Source organism: Cebus imitator, unplaced genomic scaffold (genome assembly GCF_001604975.1).
Source record: "Cebus imitator isolate Cc_AM_T3 unplaced genomic scaffold, Cebus_imitator-1.0 Scaffold18, whole genome shotgun sequence".
Taxonomy (NCBI): domain Eukaryota; kingdom Metazoa; phylum Chordata; class Mammalia; order Primates; family Cebidae; genus Cebus; species Cebus imitator.
In genome coordinates, this window is record NW_016107333.1 from 8,614,008 (window position 1) to 8,637,452 (window position 23,445).

The 23,445-nt window shown below is 46.4% G+C and overlaps 1 protein-coding gene across 1 annotated transcript; it reads right to left on the reverse strand.

Annotated features, from left to right (window-relative positions):
• Positions 1-544: 544 nt before the first annotated feature.
• Positions 545-16,310, reverse strand: LOC108291320 (putative BPIFA4P protein). Its single transcript, XM_017511635.1, has 9 exons — positions 16,274-16,310; positions 13,281-13,391; positions 12,120-12,267; positions 9,658-9,762; positions 8,599-8,748; positions 5,749-5,830; positions 5,065-5,128; positions 3,182-3,261; positions 545-971 (listed from the first exon to the last, which is right to left on the reverse strand). The coding sequence occupies exons 2-8, from the start codon at positions 13,375-13,377 to the stop codon at positions 3,221-3,223; spliced, it is 687 nt and encodes a 228-aa protein (XP_017367124.1). The 5' UTR covers positions 13,378-13,391; positions 16,274-16,310; the 3' UTR covers positions 545-971; positions 3,182-3,220.
• Positions 16,311-23,445: the final 7,135 nt, after the last annotated feature.

Genomic DNA, 23,445 nt, shown 5'->3' on the forward strand with positions numbered 1-23,445 from the left:
AGCAATTTAGGAGGCTGAGATGGGTGGATCACTTGAGTCCAAGAGTTCAAGACCAGGCTGACCAACATGGTGAAACTCCATCTCTACTAAAAATACAAAAATTGGCTGCAGATTCCTGAATCTGATGGCATGGTGGCACACACCTGTAGTCTGAGCTACTCAGGAGGCTGAGGCAGGAGAATCTCTTGAACCCACGAGGCAGAGGTTGCAGTGAACTGAAATCACACTACTGCACTACAGCCTGGGTGACAGAGCAAAACTTCATCTTAAAAAAAAGCGAGCAGTGGATGAAGGTGAGGAAGGAGAGGCAGTGAATAGTAGTGTATCTTTTGAGAAGTTTGGTGATACAGTGAAGAAAAATGGGGTTACCAGGGCCAGGATAAGATTTCTTTCATGAACCACAACTTTGTAGGCTGTTCTTGCCTGATGGGACTGGTAAGATGAGACCAAAACTCTCACTGCACAGTGAGGAGACTGTGGCCGAGGATGGAGCCACCTAAGGTCACAAAATCAGTTCAGAAAACATCCCAGACAAGACGGGAAGCCTTTTTAAAATTTTAATTAGCTTTACTTTGGGAAACATCATTCCAGAGTGTTCATAAGTTCATGAGATAATGGATAAATTAACCCAAGTATCCCCCCCTGCTTTCCAGACTTTTGTTATCATGACCAGACCCGCCACCACCTCTGGCTACTGTTGCCCCCATCCACATGGTCCTGTGGAAGCTGGACAGTTTGCAAATTAGAGCTGCTAAAATTTATTGCGGGAAGATCACAGGGAATCAGCACGTGGGTTCTGGTGAGGATGCACAGGGAAATAACCTCCATGCCAGGAGTAGTAAGGGATCTTTGGGTCCAGGGAGGGTCATGCAATTCCAGGCATCAGCTGAATAATCAACACGATCTACGCAGGTGGGGGCCTGGAGTGTGGAGGACATTCCATGGAGGAGACTAGGATGCAGGAGCTGATTCTGTGTGAGATAATCCAGGTATTAGTAAATTTCACACCCTTTCTGTGGGTCAGAACTGACAGCCTTTCCCACTCCTGCACTATCCCTAGTGTGACTGCTGTCCACGGTGCTGAAGTCTATTCCTGTGGGGACACCTAACCACTGCCTCTATCTGGATAACGTTTTCTCATTGTTTCCCTGGACTTCCTCTCATCAATTAAGGTGGCTCTGCCTCTTCGCCTGCGCCTACTTCACAGAACAATAATAATGCAAAATATCGCCAGGTGCCCTAGTTAATCAAAAGACATATTAATTACTTTAATATTGGCAACTCAGTCACATTTATAAAACACTTTATAAGCAAAACCAAATATGCCTGTGAGCTGCATATAATATGGGTGTCACACATTTGGGACTTCTGTGCTAAGTGGCAGCTTAGATATCTTGGCAGGAATACATGAGATGCCCTAGACCTTTCAGCGTTTTGCAACTGCCAGCTAATTAGCTTAGAGAGAGCTGCACCGTCCAACATGGTAGCTGCTAGTCATGCATGGATATCAGCATTTGAAATGCAGTTAGTCCACACTGAAATGTGCTGTTAAGTATAAAATACACCTCAGACCAAAGACTTAGTGCAAACCTTGCATGTAAAGTGTTTTATTACTTTTACAATGATTCCATGTTAAAATAATAATATTTGGATACGGTGGGTAAATACAAAACTAGTATGGTGAATAACACCTGTTTCTTTTTCCCTTTAAGATGGCTTTGCTAGAAAATTCAAACTTACATGTGTGTCTTCTGTTATATTTCTACTGGACAGCATTGGTTTAGAGTATTACATAATAACTAGGCTAATCAACTCAAGGATGTAGATTACATTATGGCATTGGCCACTTAACTTTTTATGCCCCCTGTCATGGACTATACTCAATTCATCATATATTACCTTGTTCTCACGAAGCACGTGTACCACACAGCTTATTACAAGCTTATCCTTACTCCTCAGAGGAGGATACCTCTATCCCCCATGACTCCTATGAGCAGCCACCCAGAGCTCCCCCCCATTGCCCAGAGCATCGGACCCTTTCCTACTTCTGTGTACTTGCACATCCTGTATCCTCTGCTTATAGTGTCTTTTCCCACAAAAAGAGTCTATCATTTTTCAGTGCCCAGTTTAAATCTTGCCTCTTTTGCAAAGACTCCTGGAAGTCCCCTGGCAAGGCTACTGGGTCTTGCCTCTCTACTTCCATAGAACCTCAGCTAACATGAAATTGCCTAATTATTTGTTTTCTCTCATGCTAGGCTGGGGCTTTTCAGGTCAGGGGCCATGTGTGATTCATTTTTGTGATCCTGGATCTTGGAATAAAACAGGGAATAAGATGAAGTCCCTGACTTCATGAGATCTACACTCTTTTGGAGAGGGAGAGAAAAGATACAGATAATAGAGTAGGAAGTTAGATAATAATTAGCATTATGAAGGAAAATAAAGCAGGGTAGAGAGTGGTGGATGTGCCATTTTTGAGAGACTTGAGATGGTGGCACCTGAGCAGAGTGTATTCAGCACCAAAGAGCTGCAAATACATACATGATAAACGAATGAACAATGACATCTCCTTTTAGAGATACTCCCTTCCTTTTCTCTGCCAAATATCACTCTTGTAAAGATGTCTCTTAAAACTGAGCTCCCTACACACTCCAGCCCACATCGGCCTCCTTTCTTTACTTCGAAAAGGCAAGCTCATTCATTCCTGCCTCAGGGACTTTGCACAGGTTCATCCTCTTGCTTGTGATACTTTTCTCCTGGGTCTTGGCGCAGCTCCTTCTGCCTTATCATTCAGGGCTCAGCCGAAAAGTCTGCTTCCTAAACAGCCTCTATATTAGAGTCTGACTATATTAATTTGATGTCTCTCTCTGCGTCCCCACCCCGGTTACGTTTGCTCATATCCTCTTGCTTTGTTTTCTTCTGAATACCCATCATCCTCTGGAATTTAGTTGATTATATGTTTATTTCGTTGTTCACTGTTAGTATTGCCAACTAGAATGCAAGCTCCAGGAAATCAGATTCCTTGTCCATCTCATTCACTGCTGCATTCCTAACATGTAGAGTGGAGTCTAGCATATAGTAGAGGCTTAACTGAAATTTAACAAATGAATGAGTACCACACTTATAATGATCCTAAAGCCCAAAGATCATCACTAAGGAATGGAAATATGCTCTGATTGCTCACCGGATTGGTACACACATAGCTCCTTCACTTTGGGGACATTTAGATAGTGACTTGGTACTTTTCCTGCAGCAGGACCAGATCTAGAATGTAAAACAGATACCTCAGACAGTGGGGGTGGAGGAGGATCAGAAAGGCCAGGGAGGTTTCCCCCTTGGAGCAGCACTGGGAGCAGAATGGGGATGGGGAATGAGCCCAAGGAGTGGAGCCTTCTGTCTGAAGGCTTTGTCTGAAGTGAAGCTCTGATTTTCCACTGGCTGTCTTGGATGACTTCACTGAGAGTTCTTATCCATGCAGTACAGTGACTACCAGTGTGTACTCTGTAGCTGGAGAATGGGGGTTTACTCTGGTGCCGACACTTTCTTCCATGGAAATATGGGCAAACATTTTTATCTTCCTTTGTTTCTGTTTCCTCATCTTTAAAATGCAGATAGTGATAATACCTAGCTCATAGAGTTGTGTGGACTGATCAAGTTACATGTAAAGTCCACAAAGAGCCTGGCACATAGTAAAGCACTTAATATACACTTAGCTTTTATTGTTATTATTTTTTACCAAATAATTTTGGATAAACTGCTTAAAGTTCTTGGATCTTGGTTTTCTTATCTATAGATTAGGAACAACCACTTCCTCCTAAGTTAATCACTCAAGAGCTCCTACATTGGAATGAGACAGTGGAGGAAGCTGCCACCATTGCAGTAGGAGTCTCCATTCACCTGCTCATCTCTCTGAAGTGATGGCCCAATAGCAGAGTGAAGGTGTTGGTTGAGCTGTCCCATTCATTTGAGTGGACCTGGGAACACAAGCTTTGGGAGCTTTTAGGCTCATCCAGATTAGTTGCCTCAAGCTTTCTACCTCATAGGTAGTGGGTTCTGGTGGGATGCCGTGGGTGGCTCATGTCTGTAATCCCAGCCATTTGAGAGGCTGAGATGGGCAGATCACTAGAGGTCAGGAGTGCAAGACCAGCCTGGCCAACACAGTGAAATCTCATCTCTACTAAAAATACAAAATTCGCTGGGTGTAGTGATGCATGCCTGTAATCCCAGCTACTTGGGAGGCTGAGGTAGAAGAATTGCTTGATCTCTGGTGGCAGAGGTTGCAGTGAGCCAAGATCGCACCACTGCACTCCACCCTGGGCAACAGAGCAACACTCCATCTCAAAAAAAAAAAAAAAAAAAAGTAGTGAGCTCCCAGTCAATGGAGGTTTATAAGCTGAGGTCAGAAGAGCCACTCGAGGGAAATTTAGAAACTCAGGCATCTAGCACTTGGCAGGACTAGTGAATATTTAGTGAATGAAGGCGTACACCTTTCAATTCTGCAGGTTTTTTTTGCTTTTTCTGTTTTTTGTTTTTTTTGGTGGGGGAGGTTTGGAGTCCTTCTGGGGGGCCTGAGCTGCTGAGATTCAATCTTGCATTTTTTTGCTTTGAGTTCTGGCAGATATGAAAACTTTGGATGCTTGAGGTAGAGACTACTGAAAGGAAGCAGTCTTTGTCTGGGCTGAAACCAGATCAATTTTCTACCCATCATTCAACATCATACAATTTTAGAGGAGGATAAAGGGCTTCTATTCATATCTCAGCTGCTCTAGGCTTTGGGGAGAAGAATAGAATTCAAATCAGGATGTCCTTAGCTAAAGGTGAGCATTCAATCACTACTGCAGGCACAGTGCTTCATGTTGGCCTTGGCACACCAGGCTCCCTCAGTAAATGTCAGCTGAGTTTATCGAGGTTGTTATTATTAGGGACCATTCTACTTCAGCAGGAAAGAGATTTTTGGTCCAGGAGAAGTGCCAGGGTGAGGTAAGGGGAAATGAGATACAAAGGGTGAGGGAGGGGTCTGAGCTTTCTTCTGGAATGTTCCTGTCCCTTCCCACCTCCAGCACTTACTAATCAGCTCCTTAACCACATGCTGATCCAGGTTGTAGAGCCATTTGTTAATCACAGGACACACCTGAAACACAAGGAAATAGGCAAGAGTCAGGAGGAGGGCTCCACCAATGAAGCCTCAATGGGAGTGACCCAGCCAAGCTCTCCTCAGTCAACCCATTCTGGGGACAACCAGGTGGATGGGTTTGGGGACAGACTGCCCTAGGGTCACAAGTCAGCTTAGCCACTTGGCAGCTGTATGACTTGAGTAAGTCATTGGCCGTTTCTGGAACGTTTTCTTAAATCTGGAAAATGAAGATGATACTGTTACCTGGAGCATGAGATTGTTTGGGGGATGAGATAAGAAAATTCATTTCAGATACTCAGCACAGTGTTTGCATGCTTAGTGAATGTTAATTTTGTGATGACTTATTCCTGTTTTACAGATAAGGGAACTGAGTTTTGGAGAGATTTATCAACTCACCTCTGGTCACACGGGTGCTAGTTTTGTCCTGAAGAATTGAACAATGTCTGTAAAATATTTCACCAGCGCCCGACTGCAGAATGGGAGCTTAACAGATGCCACTCCATCTCTCCCTAACCCTCCTTCCTGAAAGAGTTCCTCCCGCTTCATTAAGAAGATCCAACACCTCATGCTCTGAGGCTCAGCTCAAAAACTGAAGTAATCTGGGTTTGCATACTTACTTTTCGTCCCAGATCATGGGCTACTATGTTTTTCAGGTTTCTCTCTATGTTTTCCACAACAAGTTTTGCTGCTGGGGCGAGTCTAAATGAAGATGCAGAAAATATGCCAACAGATTAACTTCCCTCAGACCCTCCTTTCTCCACATCCCTTCTTTGCTCAATGACCGTGAACGTCTTCAAGCCTGCTCCTTGTTTCCATGACATTCCATCAGCCAGCTGGATCCTACTGCTCCAATCCACACTCCAGGGCTCCTTAAAATTAATCTTCCAATTTAAGTCACCTTGCCCTTATCATTGTTACCCACCATTATCTTCTCTGTGACTATTTTGCATCTCTCTCTGGAAATGCCTTCTTCAAATTCTAGCCCCTTGTAGGCCCAGCCAACTGGTTTCCTCCAGAAAGCTCTTCCTGACCATCCTGGCCAATTCTGAGTTCTCTCCTTCCTGCTCACTTTCGCATTTCTCTGCTTATCTGATGCTACAGTAGGACTTATCTCCTCTGCCAGAGGGCCAATGCCTTCATGGAAGGAACAGTATAATATCGTTCTTTAGAAAGGAGAAAGAAGCAGGAAATAGCATAAAAGCGCCCTTGTATACTGTGTTCCTGACTCAGTCCCTATTCCTTAACATGTGAGGGTAAATCTGTCTTATTCTCAGGCAAAGAGTTTATGTCTTTATTTCTTGAAGAGTTTGCATAGAAATCAGCTGTGATCTACTGCTTCCAGCCTGAGGTCTCAGATTCCCCACAAAGGAGGGACTTGTTTTCTTTAGCACATCACGAGAGAGAGAGAAGCATTTGCAGAGGTTTCAGAAGTGGAAATGGGCTATGAATCTGGCCTGTTTCTCGCTTATGTCTGAGTATGTCAGGGGGACAGGACCAGGTGTGCAAGGATGCAGAAAGCATTCCACACCCAGATATTTTCTGAAACAGTGAGCAATGGAGATGAATCAAAATAGAGAATTCATGAAAGAAGAAGACAGGATAGAAAATGGACTGGTGATGACCACTGGATTCAGCTAAATGTAGATATCACCTTTAATTAAAAAAAAAAAAAATTTAAAAAGGGCTGTGTATGGTGGCTCATGCCCATAATCCCAGCACTCTGAGAGTATGAGGCAGGTGTTTGAGACCAGCCTGGGAGACATAATGAAACTCTATTTCTACAAAAAACACAAAAAGTAGCGAGGGATGATGGTCTGCACCTGAGTCTCAGCTACTCAGGAGGCCTAGACGGGAGGACGGCTTGCAGTGAGCTGAGACTGTACCACCACTGCACTTCAGCCTGGGCTACTGAGTGAGACCGCGTAACAAAAAAAAAAATAAAAAAAAAATAAAAAAAAAAAAAAAAAAAAAAAAAACTTAAAAAATAAGTATTTTAAAAAGAGATTATAAATTTAGAAGTAAACACCAAACTCTAGTGAATAAAAGGGCAAAATCTCTGAAGATAGTTTCTCCGAAGAGGAAATGTCAGAGACTAGGAAATTGTGAAATGCCTTCCTACTGGCAGTCAAGGTAATGAAAATAATAGCATTTTTCCTCCAAGAGATTTTCCTCCAAGAGAAGAGAAGATCTTGTCCTAATGTGCCTCGGAATAATCATATTCAGCACTTTTCCCAGCATGAAGCAGGCTGAAATAAATGAGCGGATAAGACTGAAAGCCATCTATAGCAGATGCGTGGGGAAGGTATGTATGTATAAAAAAATTGTGAAAAAGAGAATAATTGGGATTGATTGTGTATAGGACAAAACTGAGCAATGTCAGCTACAGACATGCCACCTGGTTCAGCTCCATTGGTAAGGCATTTGGTGAGCAGTTTGGCAATACCTTAAAACTTAGAAGTTGTAGAAATGTGTATACTTTTGGAATAATCTTAAAAATCTACAATAAGAAAATAATTCTGTTTTTGGAAAAGTTTCCTGTATCAAAATGTTCAGTTATTTATGATAGCAAAATGTTTGTTTGTTTGTTTGTTTTGAGATGAAGTCTTGCTCTGTCACCCAGGCTGGAGTGCAGTGGCACGATCTTGGCTCACTGCAACATCTGCCTCCTGGTTCAAGTAATTCTCCTACCTCAGTCATCTGAGCAGCTGGCACTACAGGTGCATGCCACCACACCCAGCAGTTTTTTTGTAGTTTTAGTAGAGATGGGGTTTCACCATATTGGCCAGAGTGGTCTCGAACTCCTGACCTCGTGATCCACCTGCCTCAGCCTCCGAAAGTGCTGGTATTATAGGCATGAGCCACTGCACCTGGCCCAAAATGTTTATTTTTTAAATTAATTTACTTTTTTGAGACAGGGTCTTGATTGTTGCGCCGGCTAGAGTACAGTGGCACACTTATGGCTCACTGCAGCCTCAACCTCCTGGGCTCCAGTGAGCCTCCCACCTCAGCCTCCCTAGTAGCTGGGACTACAGGCACCCACCACCACACCTGGCTAATTTTTGTATAGACAGGGTTTTGCCATGTTGCCCAGGCTGGTCATGAACTCCTGGGCTCAAGCGATCCGCCTGCCTCAGCCTCCTAAAGTGCCGAGATTATAGGCATAAGCCATCTTGCTAGGCCCAAAAAGTTTAGAAATAACCTAACTATCAACAAATGGCCAAGCAATCCTGGTTTTTTCCTCAGCACTATTTGGTAAGTCTCTTTTTCATGTAGATAGAATTATTACTTTTGTAAAAAACAAAATTTTAAAGGCACATAAAGTTCTATTTATTATACACACATCCCCATACACACCAAAGCCTAATTTTGTAGGGTATTGTTTTTCTGGTAATATCTTTCAGGTGAAACCTCACTAGAGGCATCATCATAACCAGCTGGACACAGAGGAAAAGAGATCAAGAACTCACGGGACTCCAGTTTGGACCCACACAGCTTCAGGCAGGAGCCTGCAGTTCCCAAAGGCAAGTTCATATCTGCCACCTAAATTCTTCTCCAAACGAATCTGGACTTTTATATCTGACTGAATATTAGCTGTGAAGGGCTTCATGGTCAGGAGCCTGTGGGAAGGAAGAGGGAAGGCAGGTGGGAGAGAAGCTCAGAGCTTACTACATTCTTGTTTGCTTCTAGAACTAGGGTTCCCCATGTTGCCACAGAATCTTCAAAACCAGCCTATTAAGGTCATTTTCTCATTTTTCGTAAGAGGCCATTCAGCGCTGGAGAATGAGAATGGCTTTCTTCAAATCACGCATCCAGCCAGTGGCTAAGTCAGAGGGTTCTGCACTCCAGGAGTCTAACTAATACCTGCTACCTCTGGCTCTGGGGACAGTTAGGAAGGAAAATGTTGATTCCAAGTTTGGCATCTTATCAAAACTGAGAAACTGCACCCGACCTCAGGAAGTCCTCTTCTAGAGGTCTCAGACTCCATTGCCTTGACGGCCAGGCTTGAAATGGAAATGAATGAAGTAGACGGGCAGTTAATTTCACAGGGAGTGGAAAAGGCTGTGGTGAACTGGAGCATGCCTGGCCTCTGCAGATGCACCATACAAAGCAGACAAAATATATCAGTGGGCCAGACGTAGCCCCTGGGGTGATCTCTAGGCAATGGTGCCAAGGAATTGGGGTCCAGAGGTGTTTCTGTGTTCGTGTCTTCAGTTACATTCAATCAGAACTAAGTGGACTCATGAAGTCCAAATGCATGAAGGTGGGAGCTGTCTGGAGGAGGTAGGGAGAGGAAATCAGCTCAACATTCCTGCTTTCCCCAGAGGGGCCCCAAGCTGGGAGCACTGAAGTATTCTACAGGCTCCTCATTCTACACATGGGGCGACTTAGGCCCAGAGAGGGTGGATGTTTTGCTCTAACCACACAGCGTGTCTGTTGCTGAGACTTTTGCTTAGGGCTCCTTCCCACATCTCCCCATTCCTGTGCAAAAGCCAATGGGGCCTGCGGGACTCAGAGGTGTTACTTACTGCACAATCAACTCAGATGTGAATGGTATTCGTACAGTGGCCTCATTTCTTTGAGGGGTGCTCTCAATGGAGACTTGGAGGAGTTGAGGATTTTTCACCTGTATCCTGGGTGAAGAAACAACACAACACAGGGAGGCTGTGGCTTCTGCTGCAGGTGGACCTCACTTTGTGCAGTGGCAGGCCCCTTGCAGAGAAGAAGCTGGATACATGCAAAGATGGCTACTCTTTCATCAACCAGGTAGTCTATTGCACAGCTGCTATGTGTTACAAGCACTGGGAATACATCCCTGAGCAAAAAGAAGCTCTTACCTTAATGTATCTCAGAATAATCACGTTCAGCACTTTGGCCAGCACCAAGCAGGCTGGAATTAATGAGTAAGACTGAAAGCCATACATAGTAGATGCTTGGGGAAGGTATGTATGTGTAAAAGCATAAATCCAGTAAATGAATACTACAGAAAGTGATAGGCACAGTGAAGAGAAGGCCCTACGGGATCAGGAAGATGGAAGGTAATATTGGGAAGAGTGGAATTTTAGACAGGGTAGTCAGGGAAGGTTTATCATAGGAGGTGATGTTTGGGCAGAGTCATGAATGAAGTGAGAATGAGTTATGCAGATAGGAGAAGAAAGGGACAGGCTTAAGAGAGAAAGGCTGGTTGCTGTGGCTCACGCTTGTAATCCCAGCACTTTCGGAGGCCAAGGCAGGAGGATCAACTGAGCCTGAGAAGTCAAGGCTGCAGTGAGCCATGATTGTGCCACTGCACTCCAGCCTGGGTGACAGAGCAAGACCCTGTCTCAGAAACAAAACAAAGGAAAACAAAAAATCAACCAAACAAACAAAAAATTAGCTGGGCCCGGTGGCACGTGTCTGTGGTCCCAGCTACTCAGGAGGCTGAGGTAGGAGGATGGCTTGAGCCCAGGAGGTTGAGGCTGCAGTGAGCTGTGGTCGCACCACTCACTGAACTCCAGCCTGGGAGACAGACTGAGACCCTATTTCAAACTAATAATAATATTAAAAGTAATAAAGAAGACAGAGCAAGTGCAAAGGGCCTGAGGCTGAAATGTGGCTGGTGTGTTTGAGGAACAGCAACAGGCTGTGAGTGGCTGGCAGGCAGGCAGTGAGTGAGGTGAGAACAGCAAAAGAGGTGGGAGAGGTAGTCAGGGCCGGATTGCATGGAGCCTTGAGGGCCAGTGGTAAGAACTCTGGGTTTGGTTCTGAGGGCTAAGAGAAGACATTGGAGGGTTTGGACAAGGGAGTTACAGGGTTGGCTCCACTTCTTAGATTTTTTCTGGATACTGGCAGAACACAAGGGAGGAGATGAGGGCTGGTGGGTGGAAATGGGGGAAACTGGGGCTATAAGTCAAGGGAGGAGATGATGGCTCGGATAGTTGGAGGTGGAAAAAAAGTGGTGAGGGCCGGGCGCGGTGGCTCAAGCCTGTAATCCCAGCACTTTGGGAGGCCGAGGCAGGCGGATCACGAGGTCAGGAGATCGCAACCATCCTGGCCAACATGGTGAAACCCTGTCTCTACTAAAATACAAAAAATTAGCTGGGCATGGTGGTGCATGCCTGCAGTCCCAGCTAAGGGAGAGAGTACAGGCTGAGGCAGGGGAATCACTTGAACCCAGGAGGCAGAGGTTGCAGTGAGCCAAGATCATGCCATTGCACTCCAGCCTGGTGACAGAGCAAGACTCTGTCTCAAAAAAAAGAATAAAATAAAAATAAAAAAGAAGTGAGATGCTGCCTGGGTATGATTTGAAGGCAGGATGGTTTGGCGACAGGCTGAAAGCAGGTACAAGGGAGACAGAGGAGCCAGGGAGGACATCACAATTTTTGGCCAGAGCAACTGGGTGGTTGGAGTCATCATTAGGTGAGATGGGCTGGGCAGGGGATGAGGGTGGGAGTCATCAGATGAGTTTTTGGACTTGTTGAGTTTAAGATGCATGTGAGACAAGGGACCCAGGTCTTCTACACTGCAGTGGCCAGTCTAACCCTAAAACCAGCATCATCTAGTATTATGATGACCATATTCTTGTCGTTGTTTATTACCTGTGATTGGACACTTACTGAGGACAGGGAGCTGTGAAAACATTTTACACTTATTATTTCATTTAATGCTCACAGCAGCCCCATGAGGATAGATGTAATTATTCCCCATTGAGCATGGCAGATATTGAGGCTCAGAGAAGGGGGGAGATTGGAGATGCTTACAGCTGGTGAGCAGCCATCCTCTTCCCAGACAAGGGGACTGAACCCCTGTGTCTTTGTCCCCTGCCTGAGCCTCCTGCCTCCCCCCTCAGTGGGAGTTTCTCTCAACCAGGGGATCTCAGGCCATCAGAGCTGGATGGGCTCTTTGCAAGGGAAGGGCCTCTACCAGGTCAGGAAATGTGGGGAGAGCTCTAGCAATCCAACAAACCAGGACAGCCTGGACTAGGGGCGGTTGGTGATCAGAGGCCACTCACCTAACAGTGCCGATCTCATTGGTGAGTGGAGTCCCCAAGATGCCCAGGAGGCCTGATATACCGTCGAAGGCACTACTCAATGATTTCTGGAGGCCAATTGTCTGCAGGCTGGGAAGAAAGTCTGCCCTGAGGAGTCCTTGAGTTAAATCTGTAAAGAATGCCCCACCCCCAAACCCACGCAGACATTCAGATGCTAAAGATCCTCAGACACAACCTTGACCTCTAAGCATGTCCTATATATGTGGCTCTGACTTGTCATTCAGCTATTTCTGGCTTTCTGGGCTCTGGGCCAAGTTCATTCCAGACATAATCATCCAGCGAATATTCACAGGGGCCTACCATGCACCCAGGCCATGTACCCAGTCTGTTCACCACCCTGGGCACCACCCTGATGGAGCTGGCATTCTCATGGGGCTGAGGAGAGACAGATGAAAAAGCGGACAATAAAGGGACAGGCAGAATTCAGGTGTAAACAAGTGCTGTGAAGGGGTTAGTTTCAAAGTATTTAGCAAAGAGCTCAGCAGGGGCACTGGCCAATCAGGAAGGACAGCAGCCACAGCTCTGGAGCCAGTCCTGGGCTCCCTGGGCTGTGCCAGATGTTAACTCCGTAGTTGTTTCGTTCATGGGGAAGTTAGAATTCTGGGGGTGAAGCTGGGGTGGTTTGGGGTAATGGGGGGAACCTGGAGATTCTCTGAGCAGGAAACATTTCCCAAATAGTATACCCCAAATTTCAATGTTTTAACCACTATGACCGTGCCACTGAATATCAGTTCAGCCTATGAGGATAAAATAAAAGGCAGGGTGGGGGATTAATTTATGCAGGGAGGTCAAGGAAGGGCTTTCTGTAAAGGTGGCATTTGAGCAGAGGTCTGAAGGAAGGGACGCAGCCATGTTGACAGGTAGGAAGAGGGAACAGCAGGTGCAAAGGTTGGGACAGGGACCAGTCCTTGCAGAGCTGGGTGCTTTGATGGTGGGTCTTGATAGATAAAGCACAGCAAGGAGATGGGAGAGAAGGGGCTCTCAGGAAATGAGGATTAAATGATATTGCAGTCAGGACAGCCAACAATTAACGGTGTTAATTGTGTCCCAGGCACTATGCTAAAGAGAACTTAACTGGCATTGGCTCAGGGTACTGCATGACCCAAGGTAGTATAGTCTCACCGTTAAGGAGCTGGGAAGAAACTCCAGGCAGGACCTCCTGGGCAGAGGATGAGGCAAGCAACCCACAGAGAATGAAGAGGCTGGAGATATTCAGCATCTTGGGTCAGATCCCTGTGGGGGATTAGGGCAAAGAGGTCAGTTGCAAGGACACTTTCTGAGAGGGTCTTCCCAGAGCTTATGTCTGAGGTGGCCATAGAACTCATGTGGATCCATTCACCTACGTCCATTTTACAGATGGGTCTACTGAGGCTTAGAGAAGGACATGCTTTTCCTCATAGTTTAGAGCAAGAAACGGAGGGTCCAAGAGATGAAGTCACTTGCCCAAGGCCACACAACCTGTATTTAGGCCCAAAATCTGGACACAGTTTTTTTTTTTCAGGGACACGGTCTTCCCCAGCAGGGCTGCCCACAGCTGCTGCAAGAGGCTGCACAGCATTAGAGTTATGACGATGGTCTCTGAAGTCCCCCACCTGCTGCCAGCTGTGGGATTCTGGGATTTAGGGCAAGTCGCTTCACCACACAATGTCATGCAGGATACACTACCCTCATTTTACAGCGAAATGGTGGTAATGATATGTCCTGGCTTCAGAGCAGACAGACCTGGGATGGAATCTCAGCTCTGCCATCTACTTGCTGGATACCTTAGGCAACCCAGACTCCTGGCGCCTTGCTTTCCTCATCTGGAAAATGCAAAGGATACAGACTCACACCTTCCTCTTGCCTTTGTGGTAAGCACTTAGCACAGCACCTTGCACATTGTAAGTGCTCCACAAACAGTCACTACTGTGTTGATGCATCTTTATGATCATGAGAATCATGGTCATTATGATCAAGATTTTCACCTGACATTTATTCTGGCAGCAGGAATATCCTTAGGTGTTTTTCTGCACTTACCTATTACATTATGAACCATGAGGCATTTTCTGGGAATAACTAGTCCTGAAGATCTGTTGGTTTTTTTTTAGATAGAGTTGTGCTCTATCATCCAGGCTGAAGTGTGAAGTGCAGTGGCGCAATCTTGGCTCACTCCAACCTCCGCCTCCCCGGTTCAAGCAATTCTGCCTCAGCCTCCCGACTAGCTGGGATTACAGGCACCCACCACCACACCCGGTTAATTTTTTTTTTAATTTTTATTTTAGGAGAGATGGGGTTTCACTGTGTTGCCTAGGTTGGTGGCGAACTCCTGAGCTCAGGCAATCTACCCGCTTCAGCCTCCCAAAGTGCTGGGATTACAGGCGTGAGTCACCATGCCTGGGATGTTTTTTAAGTATGAAAGCATTCTCTGTGTTCAACCCAAATGAGTGGTTGCACAGTCCTTGTGAAATCTAAGCTCAAGTTCCATCTGCAGAGTTCTGGTTTTGATCACGACAGTATCCTGCATCAGACTAACCCTCCCAACTAAAGTCAACTATAAAAGAGAAATCTGTAAAAATGAAGAAGGACATCCATGGGTAACTAAGCAGGTACAATTTGAAATCCTATGATTCCTGCTTAAAAAATGGCCAAGGGACTAAAGGCCAAGAAATTAACATATGCAATATAAGAAACACACAGGCAGGTCAAATATTCAAATATTGAGTAGGCAACAGGGCAAGAAGCCAACAGAGGATGAGGGGGCCTAGACCTTCAGCATCTTCGGGCAGTACCCTTCGGCTACCAGGTAAGTAGAGTCAGCTTCAGGGTCACTCTGAAAGGGTTTCTATGGAGCTAAGGGAGATTGGTGAGGGGGAAGCAAAGGAGTCATTTGGACTCATTCCTACCCACCCAACACCCTTTTTTTTTTTTGAGACAGAGTCTCCCTCTGTTGCCCAGGCTGGCGTGATCTCGGCTCACTACAACCTCTGCCTCTTGGGTTCAAGCGATTCTCCTGCCTCAGCCTCCCAAGGAGCTGGAATTACAAATGTGCAACACCACGCCCAACTAATTTCTGTATTTTAGTAGAGATGGGGTTTCACCAGGTTGGCCAGGCTGGTCTCGAATGCCTGACCTTGTGATCCACCCACCTCGGACTCTCAAAGTGCTGAGATTACAGGTGTGAAGCATCGCACCTGGCCCAATGCTCATTTTACAGATGGGACACTGAGTCTCGGGTCAGGGTTAAGGTTTTCCTAAGGCCAGCTGTAGTTAGTGACTAGCACCTGGCTCTCCCACCTTTTATATACTTTATATAGTTTTATATACTTTACTCTGCATCTCACTCAAAAAGGTTACTAGGAGAATTCAGCAAGCATTTTGAAAATTGTTTAGCTTGGTGCCACTAAATGAAAGTTAATTTTGGATTTGCAAGTTAAAGTTTCTCTTTATCATTCCCTGGTTCTGAGAGTGAGTACCCTTGGAAGACTCACAGATGGACAGTCTGAAGGAGGAGGGTGACCGGGGAGCATCTTTCCTGCTGGGTGCTGAGGGAGTGCCCCGATTCCTTACAACATCCCAATCCCATGAGACAGATATTGACATGCCTCCTTTACAGAGCAGGAAACGGAAGCTTGGAGAGCTGAGGGCACACGCCCATTCTTCCCTCTTTATTTACAGAATCCTTTTATTTTTGAGGGAGGAAATGTGCTTAACAAAGAAATTTTCTTTCCCAACCTTCTTTGCAACCAGGCATGGTCAATAAGATATAAATGGAAATTGTAAGTTGGGGCTTCTTAAAAAGTTCTCTAGTGTGGCTGACCCAGCTGCAAAGTGCATGATCGTGATCTTGGTTTCCTCTCCTGCTTTTTCCTGATCACACAGAAGACATGATGACTGGAGCCCAGTAGTTATATTACTAGCAGGAAGACGAAAGCCACAGCCTAGGCGTAGCTGAGGAAGGAGGTGGCAGGCTCCACCAGCCTAACTCTGGGCTTCTCATCATGATTGAAGCCACTACTTTTCATGTTCTGTGCTAGAACCAAACACAATTTGTAACTGGTAACCTGTATCAAAAGCTTTAGTTGGGTTCAGCATCTGATGAAAAGGCAGGAGGGAGGGTGTCATTGCCTTGTACCTACCTGGATTTCTCTGGTGTGCTGTCGAGACACTCTGGCCTCTCTCAGTTCATTCCCGATGACGCCGTAGAAGGGCAGACTCTATAAATGGCAAGTGATCCCATTGCTGGGGGAGACGTGGCACTGGGTGATAGACAGCTAGGAAGCTGATGGAAAGCCCTTGATCTTACCATGTCTATCCGATACCTCCAAAGCAAACATTCCTGCCTGGAAGGCTCTGGGGGAATGTCAACAACATATTTGAATCTGTACATCACGAATGGCATCAAATGGAGAGGTGCAGAGAGCGTGGGGAGGACCGAGAGGGGCTGCAAGTGGGAAGACGGTGTATAGCTGTCACATTCACATTCAGGCCCCCTCTGAATACGACGCAGCCATAAAAAGGTGTCAGTTTGCTGAGAATAATGGTTTCCAGCTTCATCCATGTCCCTGCAAAGGACATGAACTCATCCCTTTTTATGGCTGCATAGTATTCCGTGGTGTATATGTGTCACATTTTGATGTGGAGAAATAGGAACGCTTTTACACTCTTGGTGAGAGTGAGCTAGTATTATCACAGATGGAGAGAGAGAGACCCAGGAAGGGCTTGAGAGCTGTCCAGTCTCAAACAGCAAGGACAACACCTCCGGACTGGGACAGAAGCCCCTCCTCTAAGTGCTTTTTCTCAGCACCGGATTGACTCTTCATAAACTCATACTCCACAGGAGGCTGTGTACCTGCCTGATGGCAGGGACAGGTCATGCCCTCGTCCCCTCTCAGTCCCTCCAGCCCCTACAACAGGTGCAGCAGGAGCACATTCCTTGCATGCTGAGGTGGGAGAGGTACTGCTTTGGTCACCTCTGAATTGCCCCACACAGGCTTGGCTCAGCTAGATACTCAACAACCTTCCTATTTGTTTGAAAATGCATTTTATTTCTTGCTTGCACTAACACCGAAATAAAAGCCACGTCTAACAAATAAACATCTATCAAATTTTGGCATCCCTTTTCAGCTTTTTTCTCAGTTCCACATTTTTGCATCATTGTGATTCTAGCTAAGCAAATTCTTAGATCTGTATTTCCACCCAGCTGGAAACTACAGTTATTTTTCAGTCTTAAAAAAATGTTCAGAAAACAGCCTGTCAAGTTGGTGTAACAATGGGCTCCCCTAATTTGAGGACTTTGGCTTTCCCAGTGTGATGAAATTTATTGTACTCCCGTTCACAGAGCAAATATTTAAAATAAAAATTTCCATCTGTTGACAAAGATGGAGTAAAATATGTACACTCTATCATCGCAGTGTAAACAGAAAGATCCAGTTTGGTAAATATTTCATGATATGTTCCTGGGGTCATACAATGTTCCAAGGCATAGAGTTAGCAATTTGGATCCAGAGATGTTATCCTGTACAAATCAGGCAAACGTTAGAAAGGTCCATATGAATGGGCAGCATTGATTTAACGAAATAAAGGCTTCACAAGAGGCTGCATGAGAGTTGAGTGCTTTGCTCTCTGGATAACTTCAAGTCCAGTTAGATTTTGCCTTCATTCTTCTCATATATCCCCTGATGGCAGATGCCCCTCACCATCTCAAAGCATCCTCCTCCTCCCCAAAGCCTCCTTCATGGGGCAGCACTACCTCTAGGAAGCCCTCGCTACATCCCTAATTTAAGGTCTGGGTTTGGTGAGAAAGAAGCCAGAGCTGGTCCCAGAGAGGCTCACAGAGGGGAAACCCCCCTCATTGGCCACATCAGTCACCAGTGGGGCCTGGTGGCCTTGGCCCTGCCCCCTCCACAGCCTGGCATCATGCACCTAGGAGCCATGCATTTGGTCATAGTCCATCAATTTTGTCCTCCATTATCTGTCTCTGGTTAACAGAAAATAATGCAGGTCTCCTATACCCCCTAATCCCGGTTTGCTAGAATTTTGCTGCTTATTCGCCCATTCAGCTACCCCAGAGATGGGGTCTGTGTATAGTCAAAAAGAGTTTCATTCATTTGTTCGCTAATTCATGAATTCGTCATGGGTTATTTGCTTGCGCCTTTGCTGGGTACTGGGGATGTTGAACGTGAAGCACCTGCCTTGAGGCAAAGGGGCAGAGAGGTGAATGAGAAGACTGGAAGCCATGCCATTGAGAGCTGATGGTTTTTGAGTGTTCTCTCTGCGTTGGACGCTGGTGACAGCAAGCTCGATTAGACCTTCAAGTTGAGAAATATAGTGACTCTTTTTTGGAAACATTAAGGAGCAGTCCCCACTCAGCTGGGAGGTGACTCCTGGGCAGAGAGTCTGGAAGGCTGAGGAGGATTTAACCAACAGGTGAGGGAGAAGGAAAGGTGTCCTAGATGGTTGGAACAGCATGGACTAAGGCTTGGCACTGACCCGAGTTAGTTACTGCCCAAAAGAAACCCCAAATTTTGAGTGCGTCTTTGTGTATTTTCTGTGGGAGGTGGGATTGCCACAAAATACAGTCAGCAAGGAAACTCCTCATTCATCTTTGGCTACCAGGGAAAGCTATGGAGGAGATGAACTTCGGATTAAATCCAATTTTGCCTCTGACCAGCCATGTGGCCTCAGGCAAGTCACATCACCGCCCTGACCCTCAGTTGCCACACCTATCCAAAGACTCATTCACTGGATCACTCAGTAAAAATTTGAATTCAGCGAGATAAATGTGTATGAGGTCCATTACAGGATTTCTCCCCGCTCCCCCACCACTCCAGCAGATTTTAAAATTTAATACATTCTAATCAAACAGTAGCAACAGTAAATAAACACTTTGAAAAACAAGCAAGTATCCCCCTATATCTGGAAGAATTTTAAGTGCAAGTATTCTACATGGTAGAAGGGAGACAACTGCTGATGTCCACGGTTAGACAATTCAAGGACATCTTGGAAATTTCTTTTTTTTCTTTTTTTTTTTTTTTGAGACATAGTCTCAGTCTGTCACCCAGGTTGGAGTGCAGTGGCACAATCTCAGCTCACTGCAGCCTCCACCTCCTGGGTTCAAGCGGTCCTCCTGCCTCAGCCTCCCAAGTAGCTGGGATTACAGGCACACACCGCCACACCTGGCTAGTTTTTATATTTTTAGTAGAGTTAGAGTTTCACCATGTTGGCTAGGCTGGTCTCAAACTCCTGGCCTCAAGTGATCTGCCCGCCTCAGCCTCCCAAAGTGCTGGGATTACAGGTGTGAGCCACCGTGCCCAGCGCAACTTGGAAATTTCTAAAGCCATTTCCAAAGAAATCAATGGCAGCAGGATGCGACACAGCTACATCGAATGGTGAAGTGTCTATTTCTACGTTGGTTTTTATGAACAGAGAGCAAATTGTACCTGGATAGCATGACATTGTTGTCTTTGGCCTTAAAAAAAGTCTTTTCCATCTGCACCAATTTGAAATATTTCCAAAATAAGACTCCCTTTAAATGGATTAGTTCAGTACTTATTCATATGACAGAGTTCATCCATCTAGTAAAAAGAGAAATACAGGACTTCATGGTGTTTTTGTTTCTTTGTTTATTTGGTTAATTGTACAAAATGAGAGATAAATACTCACAAGCATGATCTGTTTAACAACTGTTTTAACTCCTAGGTACGTCAGAATGCAAAATATAGAATGCCCTAAAACAGGCTGATCAACAGGCACGTAAAATTGCAGTGAAACCTGGGGTTGGCTTGGTTCCTGCCATCTCTCCGGCTTTCCTCTGAGGCGGTCTTTCTCTCCTACTGGAGCCCAGATCTTCAGCCTCATAGCAAGGAACCTCAGAAAGGCGAGGCAGCTGATAAAACACTCCTCCATCCTTTACATGGGACATTTTATTTATTTATTTATTTATTTTTATTATTTTTGAGATAGAGTCTCACTCTGTCGCCTGGGCTTGAGTGTAACTGTGCAATCTCGGCTCACTGCAACCTCCGCCTCCTGTGTTCAAGCAATCCTCCTGCCTCAGCCTCCCGAGTAGCTGGGGCTACAGGCAGTGCCACCATGCCTGGCTAATTTTTGTATTTTTAGTAGAGACGGGGTTTCACTGTGTTAGCCAGGATGGTCTCGATCTCCTGACCTCGTGATCTGCCCGCCTCGGCCTCCCAAAGTGCTGGGATTATAAATGTGAGCCACCGCACCTGACCTTTATTTTTAATTTAAAGGGATCAACTGGCCTTGGTCAGCCTTAGGAAGGGAAGCATCATTTAGGTGAAAATATCTGGGGAAACTCTAAACACCTAGCTGCCTCTTCGCACATTTAAATCAGATTGACTTCAGCCTTTCTTACAAAAAATTCCACATAGTTATTCAGAGAAGTCACTCAAGTTTTGGTTCTCTTTTACATAGTTGCATTTGGAGATACTCTACGTGAGGCATGTTTAGAAAAAAAGAAACATGGCCAGATGCAGTGGCTCATGCCTATAATCCCAGCACTTTGGGAGGCCAAGGCAGGCAGACCACTTGAGGTCAGGAGTTCAAGACCAGCCTGGCCAGCATGGCGAAACTTCTGTTCCCTGCCTCCAGACCCTATTTTCCTGCCTCATCAGTGCTGATGGGCAGAGTGCTTTGGTCAGGTAAAGGTGAGCAGTGCCGTTCTGGGCCATCCGCCTGCCTGCTTGTCCTTGCACATCTGAACATAGCAGTCAATCAGATGAAGCCACACTTGACACAAGACAGAATGCAATCTGAATTTCCCACTTTGGTATTTGATTGGAAGATTAGCTAGTCCAGCTGGTGTTTTAACAGATATTGTTAGTAGGTCATCTGAATAAGAGCTATCTCTAATCAAGAGCATTTCTTCTGGTGCGTCTTTTCATGTGTCTTTTGCTCCATGAGCGTATTTCCCCAGTACCATCCTGTTGGAGCTCCTGCAGGCCTTGCCAGACATGCAAAGCCGACCTAGCAAAAAGACACCAACATCGTGGTTTAAATAAGCAAGTTCATTCCTTTCTCCCTTCAGAGCCCAGGGGTGAGTGGTCTGGGGCTCCTGGAGCAGCTGTGCTGTTCTCAACACAGGGCTTCCACTTCTGGGTCCAGGTCAGTTGCTTCAGTTGTTTCCATTTCTAACTGCAGAGAAGGGGGAATGCTAGAAGGAAGTGGAGAGAATCCCCTTCCTTTTAAAGCACAAAGTGGAATTTGCATCATCAGTTTTGCTTATATGCCATTGGCCAGACCTTAGTCACATGGCCACAGTTAACTGCAAGGGAGGCTGGGAGATGTGGTCTCTGGCTGGAGGCCATGTGTCCTGCCAAAACTTGGGGAGAGAAGAATGCATACTGGGAGTTAGTTAGTAGTCCTCCCTCATAGAGACGAGGTAGAAACTCAAGATCTCCTTGGACCATGATTCTTCTACCATATTAGTGTTTTTATCAGTCAATCAACAAACCTGAGCATGGCAGTCATAACAGTAGTTTCAGTGTGTAGAGGCCAACATTCATCCTGTGCTTACTTTTCGTGAGACCCTGGTTAAACACTTTCCACTGACTGACTCCTCATTTAATCCTCACAAGCCCAGTGAGGGAGACTTTACTACTAATTCTATTTGACAGGTGAGAAAGCTGAGGTTAAGTAACTTGCCCGAGATCACACTGCTAGGAAGTGGCAGGGACTAGTCGAGCTCAGATCTGCCCAAGTCCTCAGTTTCATCCTGTGCCGAGCAACTCACAGTCACCACCAGAGCTAAGGTCTTCAGCAGAGGGGCTCAGGAGAGGATTCAGCTTGCTGGTCCAAGGCCTCTAGGTCACTCCAAGGAATCAAAGGGCCCCTGTCAGTCACCTGACTCTGTGAGGCTGCCTTCATTAGAGAGGAGGCCCTCGAGTGAATTAGCAGCTGAGTTCAGTCTTCTGTGTGGCCTTGGTCTCTCTGAGTATGAGTTTTCTTGGGGACAAGAGCAGTCCCTCCATCCCAGAGTTGTGCAGAATAATGAGATGGCTGCTTGGCAAAATTGGCAAAGGTTCCTGGTGCTGGTTTCCCTACTGGAAAGGAGAGGCTGCTGGGATCATGAGGCGACAGCATGCATTAGTGAGTGGCCGGTGTTGCATCTCTGCTGAGGCCAACGCAATTGTAGGGAATCGGCAGTGTCTTGCCCCTTCTACAGCAAAGGGAGAGCCAAGTGTCCACACATGGGGGAGAAGAACAGCACCCAGAGAACCTCATCTGTCCTGGGCCAGGAACGTGAAGTCTGCTGGAGGCTGGCGAGAGTAACGGCCAAAGTGCCTGGAAGCCAGGATGTCACCTCTCTGAGCCTGGGCCCTCTTTGTGCCTCAGTGTCCCCATTTGTAGTAACATCAGGGGCCCTACAGCTGTGGATTCCAAGCCTGACTCTGCCCCTTGCTCACTGTGTGAGCTGGCGGAGTCACTTTGCTTCCGTCAGCCTCAGAGTCCTCCTCTGTCAAATGAGTATGATAATGGCTCTTCTGGTGCATGCATGTGGTAAGGAATCAGTGGAGCCCACGTGTCGCACAAGGCAGCCCCCATGATGTGTTGCCATGAGCAGTGCGATGCTGTCTCTGCCATAGCCTGGTACAGCATGGGCCAAGTTGCATTCTGGAGTGTGGATGGAGGGGCTTTGGGTGGAGGGAGAAGCTGATCTCCATAGGATAGGTGAGAATTCCAGGGTCCTCAGCCTCACTAGGGAGGCTGGCAGGTGGGTGCACAGGCTCTCAGGCGATGGGAGAGGTGGGTGAACTCTGGGTGCTGCAAACTGAGGGCTCTCAGCACCACCTGGAAAAAGACATCTCAACTCAGTGGGACCCCTAGAGGGCAGGGGGGCTAACAGGCCTCCAACCCTGTGTCACTCTGCCTTGTACTCCTGACTTCAGTTATGTTTGGTGTCTCCTGATTCTCCAAGAATCCTCAGGGCACCTGGAGAGGAATGGAGGAAAGGGCTGGTGGGGCTGTCCTCAGAACATGACTTTCCAGTACCCACTGCCCGTCGGGCACAGAGTAGGTGCTCACTACATACCTGTCGAATGTGTGAATGGATAGATCAGGGGTCTCTATTGCCACAGACTGGCTGTGTGACTTGGGCTAGTTTCTTGCCCTCTCTGTGTCTCAGTGGTCCCATTAATAGAACCAGGAGATGGGGCTGGATATTCCCACCGAGGCTTCTAGCTCTGGATCCAGGTCTCTCTTACCCCAGTTGCAGCCCCCAACCTGCCTCCCCAAGTCCCACCAACAAATCCCAGATGGAGGGAAGGCAAGGAGCCACACAGAAGGG

Coding starts and splice junctions, on each gene's coding strand:
- LOC108291320 (XM_017511635.1), bottom strand. CDS start 13,377: ATGCTGAATATCTCCAGCCTCTTCATTCTCTGTGGGTTGCTTGCCTCA. Junction 9,763..12,119: donor AATGAGATCGGCACTGTTAG/GTGAGTGGCCTC, acceptor TTCTTCACCCAG/GATACAGGTGAAAAATCCTC. Junction 3,262..5,064: donor TGTGGTTAAGGAGCTGATTA/GTAAGTGCTGGA, acceptor TTTACATTCTAG/ATCTGGTCCTGCTGCAGGAA.